The sequence below is a fragment of the Loa loa genome, assembly GCF_000183805.2.
Source record: "Loa loa unplaced genomic scaffold supercont3.207, whole genome shotgun sequence".
In the NCBI taxonomy this organism is placed as follows: Eukaryota; Metazoa; Nematoda; class Chromadorea; order Rhabditida; family Onchocercidae; genus Loa; species Loa loa.
In genome coordinates this window covers 78,704-88,365 of record NW_018108387.1, presented here as the reverse complement: position 1 = coordinate 88,365, position 9,662 = coordinate 78,704, and the positions used below count along the sequence as shown (strand labels likewise).

Sequence of the window (9,662 nt, the reverse complement as noted above, 5' to 3'; positions counted from 1 at the left end):
GAAATGAATGAAAAAAAGTGAAGAAATTAAATAGGTACATACGATTTCGGCTTATTTTATAGCATCATACGATTCTTTTAAGTGAGAATTTCAGCGTCACATTTTTCAGCGTTCGCAATTGTCACATTTTTTTTCTTTCCTAGAAAAGATTACATTTGTGACATTAAAATGACACGATGAAATATTTTCTACCAGTTATAACTAACAGATAACAATGTATATGTATATCGCATAAAGTGATGAAGAGCATTAAATCATGTCATCAAAAGTGTGGGACAAGTAATTGCAAATAATCTCGTCAAAGTAGCACGTGATGAACACATTTATCCTATGAGACGATGACCGTACTATTTTTCAACTGTCTAACAGTCTGTCAAGCATGTTTATCTCCTTGACAATGGACGAGTTTGCAGAAACGATTTGCTCCTGACAGATGGGTGGAATTTCGCAACATTGTATCCGGGATGAATTGAGTAATTTACCCTACTGTTCGGGTAACTTGTTCTTTCCCTCATTCTTTTGCATTCATTAAGTTGGGAAATAATGAGGATGAATGGAATGACTTATCCTACTATGTAGGTAACGTATTTTTCCCCTCGTCCTTCTGCATCCATTAAGTTGAAAAATAATGAGGATGAGTGGGATAACTTACCTTACTTTGCAGGTAACTTATTCTTCCGTCATTCTCTTGCATTTATTAAGTTGGGAAATAATGAGGATGAATGAGGTAGTTTACCCTACTGTGCGGGTAACTTATTCTTTTTCTCATTAAGTTGGGGAATAATGAGGATGAATGGGGTAATTTACCTTATTTTGCAGGTAACTTATTCTTCCCTCGTTCTTTTGCATTCACTAAGTTGGTAAGTAATGAGAATTCATGTAGCCTAGCAACCTTACCTTATAATCCCGATGGTGATTGTGTAAGTTATCGCATGATAGACTTGGGATGAGCAAGATAAGAATGGTCAAGATTAATTCCTGGGACACTCACTGTTTACTAAGTTTCTCTACATGACGTTTTCTTTGTAAAATCTTCTCATATGTCAGAGATGATAGTTATAAATTACTTCAGAAATTAGATGCTCTGATTGGTGTCAAATTATCCATGAAGAAGATGAAAGCTACAAAATTGTTGTCAAGAGTAGCTCAATCTTTCTTCTGGCGGTAGCTTTTCACTTTGTCTTTTTCTTTTCGATAAATTGTGAAATTAATTTCAGACTTTGTTTCATATATGAAAAAAAAAGAAGAATGGACAAAAAGGAAGTCCGACTTGATGATGTGCAATTGGGGACAGTCCTTGTTAGAGATCACCTACTAGCGGAGTCACCACCACCTTCATTATCATCATCCTCAACGGGAACCCTTCTTGTTCATCCACCCAAATTACTAACAGAAGTGCATCGCCAGGAATGTACTGAATTACCTCGACAAGAGTGTCCGTCAACGACAACCCTTCCCATGCATTTATTGCAACAGTATCGGGATGAGGAGAAGGTTCCGATGTTCCTCGTGAAAATGTGGAATATCCTAGAAGATCCGGAATTTCAAAATATAATATGCTGGGATAAGGTTTAATTTTTGTACTTATATTAGCTTCATTGTTGAATTCATACTGAAATGAATTTAAATCGGGATTGGTCTGGAGTAGATTAAAACTAAGCTTAATATCCGGTCAATGCAGTTCTTGTCCAATAAATTGGATGGAGGATCAAGTTTTACTTTTAGGATGAAGTCCACATTCTTCCTGATTCAGTTTAATGAGCAGTAATTCGAATTTGGAACAAGCTTAGAATCTTTTTATAAATAAATTAGAACTTCCGACAAGCAAAATGACTTTCACTGACTAGATCGAAACTTTATGGGCAAGAGTGAACGACTTGAAAAGTACTGTGAATCCAGTCAGATTCTGGAATAAACGCTATTTATTTTTTTTTTTTCTAGAGCGGGTACAGTTTCCATGTTTTGGATCCACATCTGTTTTGCCGAGTAGTCTTGCCGCAGTTTTTCAAACACAACAATTTGAATAGTCTCATACGCCAGCTGAACATGTGTAAGCATTCTTTTTGATGTTCCAAACATTACCAATTATTCTTCATAATTTTCATTTAGAATTGATTACCAGATAATCTATTCTCTTCAGAATGGGTACAGTTTAATTTATAATAGTAACATGCATGGAGAAGAGCGTTCTTAAATAGTATGTCGGTAGTATAATAGTCATGCATCAATGAAAGTGCTCGATATTGGTCGTCAAAAAAGTGGAAGTTTGTCCAGAAACTGTAATGCTGGCTGGAAATTCATATATAGGACGTTCACTATAGTATAGCTTTTTATGGAAATATTTGCAGACAGGGTTGTATGTGACTTTCTTTTAAAAATGTTCGTAATGCTGAGGTAGTTCCACTCTTTGTTTAATCTATATCTGATGTATTTTTTTTCGCTACTCGGATACATGACATTATCTTGGTTTGCTTGAGGCTTCCGGTATATGTCTTTTCACGCTTTAACACTTTACAGCTTATATCGTTATCTAAATATTTTTTTTCAAACTTTTGTTGGTTCTTGTTTTATTGTAAAATCATGTATTCCAACACTTTTCAGATGGTTTCCGAAAAATGACGCCTATCGAGAAATCAAGTTTGGCACGGTCTGAGAGTGATCAGGACCATTTGGAATTTTCTCATCCGTATTTCATCCAACATCATCCTGAATTATTAGTTAACATCAAACGCAAAACTCCGGGTAATCGAAACAACGAGAATAACTCAGTAGCTATGCCCCCAAAAGAAATAAGTGTCCTTGTGGATGAAATACGACAATTGCGTGAAAAGCAGCGGACAATGGAAAGTAAAATGGCACATCTTGTGAAGTATGTACTTATACATAAACATCGTTATCCTGAAGTATAGCGCACACAAGGCATAATAGAGTCTCGCTGAGAAGACTATAGTTTGGTTTTTTTGACTTTTGGCCCTTTGTTTTTTACTCTTGTTGGTCCTTCACAAATGTAATGATATATATCTAACGAATGTTTTTACTAATATTCAAGCTTTCTCTGCCTTTGGAAATCCAGTTAAGGTTAGTGAACCAAATGTAAAAAATATAAAATTATGATGATTAAAGATGAATTTATTTTCCTTTCCCAGCAATTTTTGGACTCAGTTTGGAAATAAAATTTTAAACTCTCCAAGTTCAGGTGTATAGCGTTAAGATAGTAGTTCGGATCAGCAGTGGATCGATTAGATAGAGAACGATTAGGATTCTGTGGAAAAGTTTGCAGATAGTTTCTTTCTTCTTCCATGGTATTGACTTGTTATAACAGCCACTACTAAAACAAAAGCGGTGAACTTATTTTCAGGGAGAATGAAGCAATGTGGCAGCAAGTATCACATCTTCGAAATCAGCATGTCAAACAACAGCATGTTGTCAACAAACTGGTCCAGTTTCTAGTAGCACTCGTACAACCCTCACAAAAACGTCTTGGGAAACGAAATTTATTGGCAATCGACGAAGTATTTTTAATTCCGCTTCATTATATGCGTGGTTCTTTATTGGGATTAATAAAGAATAACAGCTGTGATAGTAATTCAGAATGCTCTTTCTCGATTATCTTGCCCTTACCTTGGGGACTTTGGGAGACACCTGACCTTACTGCTTCACTATATATACGTCTGTGTTTGCAAAGGAAAATCTGAGTCATTCTTTTTATGGTGTAATAGTCTTATTCAGCTTTGGAGTTAACAAAACTCGGACAGCTTTCAACAATGAAATTGGATTTGAATTTTAGAAGTAGTATTGAAATGAAGAGATAAAGTGTAGATATCTGCATGTAGATATCTGCAGTTAGCACAATTTTTAAGCACTTTTCGAGAAATTCTGCATAAATAATTGCAGATTGGTGTCAAACGTGCACGACTGGCTAGTACTTCTACGCAGCCTGGGCAACCAAATAATCTTGCAGAAATTATTGATCGATTGCATCGCGAAATCTCCGATAATACAAACGGTCAAACGAAGCAAAATTTGAATACATTTAGCGCACACTCCAATGAGGGCCCAATTATTGCGGATGTTACCGACGAGCCGGAAAATGGTGTTGTTGTAGGGCCGACTGAGCCAGCAGCAGTGGTTCCAATGATAACTGCTGCACACTTGCAGTCTGCTACTTCTAATTTATCTCAGGTTCCAGCTAAAACTCCTATATCACTCAATCCGATCTCGTTGTCCCCGTCTTTGGACAGACAAATATCCGAAGAATTAGCTGAGTATTTGAGTGGACAGGAGCACACTATTGATAGCTGTCGTGATCTGCTTGGAACCTGCTGGGATACTATGCTGACCGATGAACTGGAAGATGATGAATCAGCTGAAAGACAACCTCTTATGCTGGAAGGTGGTGATCCAATGTTGGCAATGGATGAAGTACCAAACACTCCAGATTTACTGACACCACTGGCAAGCCCTTCCCATGGTAATGCTTAAAAAAATCATCAGGTAGTTAAAATTCTTTAGACTCTCTGGATTTCTTTATTAGCAGTAATCGCTAAAACAGTGTTTAAGAAATTACAAAAATCGACCAGTATTACTGGTGACAGTATATTTTGTACAACAGTAGTGTTAGGCAACAAAAACTGATTTGAGACAAAAATATTTGAATAAAATTTCGGTTCCAATTTTCGATGAAATATGCAAAATTTTTTGACGAGAAAAAAGGAGTTTCATTGTGACTTATTTTTATTATTTCTACTTTCAACGTTTTAGAAGGATTTTATTACGAATAAATGTAAAATTAATTCGAATTCTTGGCCTGATATGGTGGTACAATTTCAAGTCGCTTCTTGGTTCGTGGTGGGATTGGATTACGGTACAGTTGTTGGGGTTGTGGGTCAAAATAGACGATATCACTGGGGCGGAAATTAGATACCGGGGCCGGTATTGCAATAGGCGGTGGTGGTGGTGGTGGCACAGTGGATGGTGGCGGTGGAGCTTGGTAAGCTGGTGGACGCCAATCAGGCGGCGGAATTGGTATAGGACCTGTTGTTGGTGGCGACTGAAGTGGTGGTGGTGGTGGTTGCGGTGGTTGAGGTTGCGGTGGTGGGGGTTGTTGTATGTTAGGTACATAATTTGTGGCCAAACGTTGGGTTGAATAACGTTTTCCACCAGTATGTGCACCACTGCCTTTACTATGTGCCGTCGATGCATCACCGCTGCTAAATCCAGTGCCTCCTCGTCCTCTATTTCTTCCACCATTTTGTCGATTGTCATGCATATATTCTTCATTTCGGTCATACGATCGATGATTATCTGTACGATTTATAGGACCTGCAACTGAATTGTCTTCTTAACTGAGTCTCAATTTCATGAGCATTTTCTTATCAGAAAGCATATCGTTTTAAGTGAAATATTGTACATTATGTATAGCATAAGTCTGTTGTGTTTCTTTAATATCACGTGGAAATTTAAAGTCATGAAACATGATCCATCTGTGTTTTAACCGAGCTCATATTACGAGTCTCTATTCCGGATTTTGTAAATACAATAAACCGAGTTCTTTTCCAAGTATTGCTTTGCATAGTGATTATTCTTCTTGGTTATTTTGCCGTCCAGCCGAGTTACGCGTTCTTTCAGCTTCGGCAACGTCTTATTCAACTGTCAATAATTGCATGAGATATTTGACAGTGAATACACGTGGGCTGAACGGCAACTCAGCCTAAGTTTTTAAGTGCTCAAGGAGCTGGAATTTTCTTTTCAGTTTGTTATCAGTTATCATTATATATGAAATAGTCTGCTTTAGCGGGAAATACATGTATTCCTGGGAATATGTCATATTTTTCTATGTTCGGTGAAGTTACTTTTTCTTCTATAGTTTAGTTCTGTTAAAAATTGTTTTGTGCCAGTTCTAATTAAGTCCATTTAATTGTTGTGTTAAAATTCTCATGTTTCGAATCGAATGAAACGTGTAATTTTTGTGCTGGCATAAATTATGATTATTTTAACTGGTCAGTACTTTTATGGCAATCAGAGACATTTGGCAAGCGAAGAAGTTTAATGAGAAGGAAGACGTTGAAGGAAAAGTAGAAAGGGTTTCAGTGATTGAGAAATAACTTGAGTGGTGTGAATTCAAGATTGCAAGGAACCCGAAAGTTTCATAGCAGACATCGGATTTCTTCGTATGGTGGCGAATTTAAAGCTTTTCTTTGCTTAAGTGAACTCTGGGACGAAGAGGGAGAATGATGTTTTTTTTTTACACACTCTGAGGTTCCCAGTTGCTTGAAAGTGATGGCAAATTCATTAAACTAGAAAGATGTGCAGAAATTTGAAGTGGATGTGGACTCCACCCACGGTGTCCTCATACCCAGATTATACCTCCGGATTCAAAAAGAAAAAAGAGTGATAATACTACCTTTCTGGGCGTTCATGGGTGAATTCTTGAAAACTCTAGTTCCATGTTGATCTCGCTGATAGTTTATATTGTGATGATTCTCACCCTTACGACCACCTCGATTCGCCGGTTTCCCTGCCCCACTGTTCTGCACTGGTCTCCTATGATCCCTTCTGTAATCAGCAATGTATATTAAAAATAAACTGAAAATAATATCAAAATTCGAAGAAACTTGAAAATATTTAGCTATGACTCAGAACTTCGAAGTTGCAAAAGTTTGAATTCGAAAGTATTTTGAAGCTCTGATCTCCTGGTAACAAAATTTTCCACTGTTTTCTTCAAGTCTGAACGTTCGGATATTAAAATACTGATCCTAAATTTAAAAAAGTACCTGTCATCTGGTTGGTGTTGTGGATGATGTGGTAGTGCTCGATTTGAATGTCTACCTCGATTTCCATATTTATTACCACCACTGTTACTACCTCTCGTTGTACCTCGAGTTTGACTGGAATGTGGTGCGGAAGCATTCATGCTACCACCACCACCACTATTTTTGCCCTAGTTATACAGAGTTTATTCTTTATTCTTCAAGTATAACAAGTAATCAAGCTAGCAATTATACACTTTTGACTGTCTCTGAAAGTCCTACTCAAAAAATGAACGAATCCTCAAAGTTATCTATGTGTCCAGTTGTACCACTAAGCGTATCGAAGCTTACCTCATTACGTATGTCATAACCATATCTATTCATTAGTTCTCGTTTAGTTTTCGGTCCTTGTGAACGCTCATCGAAACGATCATGCTTCCACTTTCCATCTGCCCGAGAATGTGACGACGGTTCTGGCATACGCTCTTCATCCGTATTTCTTGAATCGTGCATATAGTAACGTCCAGATTTTGGAATGAATGCTGGGTTGCCCTCAACTTCATCATCATCTGGTTCTGCTTCTTGCTCCTAAATAATTTGTCGAATCTTTTTAGGTGCAAGAAGGATGATAATATACCGAAAACTATAAAGCTACTTAGATAATCCATACAATTACCAAAGCATTGCTTCAACGAACTGTTAATTTTAAAGCATTGTAAACTCAATTAAAGTAATAATACCTGCCAAAAATTCATAAATGAACTAAAATGTCCATAAATGAGGTTTATAAAAAAAAAGTTCATAAATGAGCTAAGAAAGTTTAGAAGTATTCTCCTATAAAGTGAAGCGTTATAAGATGTTGAAATAAAAATTTTTGGATGCCTTATAAACCGACCTCGTCATCATATTCATATCCATCTTCATCCTGAATTTCCTCCGTCTGTTCCTTTATTTCTTCGCTATTTTCAACAGTATCATCACCTGAAGCACCATCGATCTGAGTTGACGATTTGGCATCGACAAAGTGATCCACTTCATCACTACTTGCTTCTTTATCATCCAGAGAGGTGGATTCCTCTTTTGCTTTATAATCCTTTTCCAAATTATCCTTCTCTATACCTTCGCCTGTCTCTGTAACTCCTCCATCCTTGAGATCGTTTTTTTCTTTTTTCTCACCAGATGATACAAAAACAGCATCAGATGGTTCTACAATAGCAGCAGTGTTATTAATTCGATTTTCAGAAACCATCAAGCCAGTAGGTATTACAGTTTCAGGTTTTAAAGTTTGATCAGAAATAATGTTAAGATTGGGCTCAGTTGAATCAGGCATTTTACAATTCATTTTATTTTGTTCAAAATTGTTAGCAGAATTTTGTAAATCAATGACTTCATTAGCTGTAACACCTGCAGTGGTATCATCAGTTTTCAAGGATTTAGCAATTTCAGGCCTATCAATATTTGCATTATCTGTAAAAGCACCCTTGTCTGCAACTGCATCACTGCTAGAAGACTGCAACAAATTTGCTTTTTCTTCAGTTGCTACCAATGATGATTTCTCGGTAGCTGGAGTTGTTGCCGAGTTTATAGCAAAATCAGAATGCAATTTTCTATTTTCTGAATCCTCCTGCTTTACTATGCATGAAGAAATAGGATTTTCAGCACTATCTTTCTTTTCTTCCTTCATGCCAGAAGCAGTTGTAATAGTAGCAGTAGTAGTAGCTGTAGTAATAGTAGTTGCTGTAGTAACAGTAGCAGTAGTGGTAGTCATAGTAGTAGTGGTAGTATCAGTAGTATCAGTGATGATAACACTACAGATAGCCTCTGGTGTTTCTATTTTCACCTCAGGAACTGCTGACATTATGTCACTGTTAAAGATGGCACAAACAGTGGTAGAGAAGTAAAAAGAATTAAACGCACCAATCAATTATATAACCTTCAGTGTTCGTTCTTCCTCTTCTTCCACACTCTTCCTTAGAAATTTTTATGCAATGATAATGAAGTGACCTTAGACAGATCAGACCAACGACAATCCAAATTAGTTCAATTTTGAATATTGTAGCACTATATCATCGGTTCCAGCTGCTCATCACATAGTAACAATAGTAATAAAGTGGTATTTCAATAATCTTTGTTAAGTTTGTAATTTATGATAAATAAAAAAATTCGAATATCATTGATCAAAATAAATAGATAAGCAAACTAAAAAACATATCATAGCATTCATTTCATCGATTTACTTCTTTATATATTTTAGAAGTATATCTTAGAAATGTTAATGGAATTAATTGTGAAAATAATGGGCAGCAATGAAACGGAAACGGAAAGGGAAACGGAAGTGGAAACGAAAAGACATTTTAGAATAGCATCAAATTTGTCTCAATGAAATCATTAACCAATTGACCATTAAGGTTTACTTTATGTCCATTGCATAATCAGAGGAAATAAACCGATGGTTCACGGACCACAGGTGTTCATCAAGACGAGAGTGTTCCACGACAGCGGTGGCACCGCGATTTGAATAGAGAACAGGTGGTAAACAAACATATCAAAGGACCACTTTGGCTTTTTTTACAATGTCTTACATTTATTTGACAGTTCGAAAAACCAAAGTGATCTTTTGGTTGCTGTTTTATATTACAATGTTGCTCCAAGTTTATGCTAAAAAGTTTGCTAAAAGATTTGCTAAAAGTTTTGACTAGAGTTTATCTTCAAATTAGCAAAGTTTATTATTTTTGGACCATGCGGTCCCGGCTACAAATTAAAAAGCCAGAATGATCCTATGTCAAGAGATGATTAGGAATCATTAGTTAAAGGGATTAACTGATTATTAGGAAAAAAAATTATCTTATTGATTTAATTGAGCTGTCAAATAAATGTAATGCACTGTAAATGTTTAAAAAAACAAAAAAAAAA

General features: G+C 36.4%; 2 protein-coding genes across 2 annotated transcripts; one reads left to right on the top strand and one right to left on the bottom strand.

The window, feature by feature from the left end:
• The first annotated feature begins 1,209 nt into the window (after positions 1 to 1,209).
• LOAG_08901 (hypothetical protein) lies at positions 1,210 to 4,635 on the top strand. Its single transcript, XM_003144432.2, has 5 exons — positions 1,210 to 1,569; positions 1,942 to 2,050; positions 2,602 to 2,869; positions 3,359 to 3,512; positions 3,895 to 4,635. The coding sequence occupies exons 1-5, from the start codon at positions 1,249 to 1,251 to the stop codon at positions 4,480 to 4,482; spliced, it is 1,440 nt and encodes a 479-aa protein (XP_003144480.1). The 5' UTR covers positions 1,210 to 1,248; the 3' UTR covers positions 4,483 to 4,635.
• Positions 4,636 to 4,678: 43 nt separating this feature from the next.
• Positions 4,679 to 8,769, bottom strand: LOAG_08899 (hypothetical protein). Its single transcript, XM_003144431.2, has 5 exons — positions 7,645 to 8,769; positions 7,101 to 7,337; positions 6,774 to 6,940; positions 6,404 to 6,555; positions 4,679 to 5,322 (listed from the first exon to the last, which is right to left on the bottom strand). Exons 1-5 carry the CDS (start codon positions 8,605 to 8,607, stop codon positions 4,790 to 4,792), a joined length of 2,052 nt encoding a protein of 683 aa, XP_003144479.1. The 5' UTR covers positions 8,608 to 8,769; the 3' UTR covers positions 4,679 to 4,789.
• Between the last annotated feature and the right edge of the window lie 893 nt (positions 8,770 to 9,662).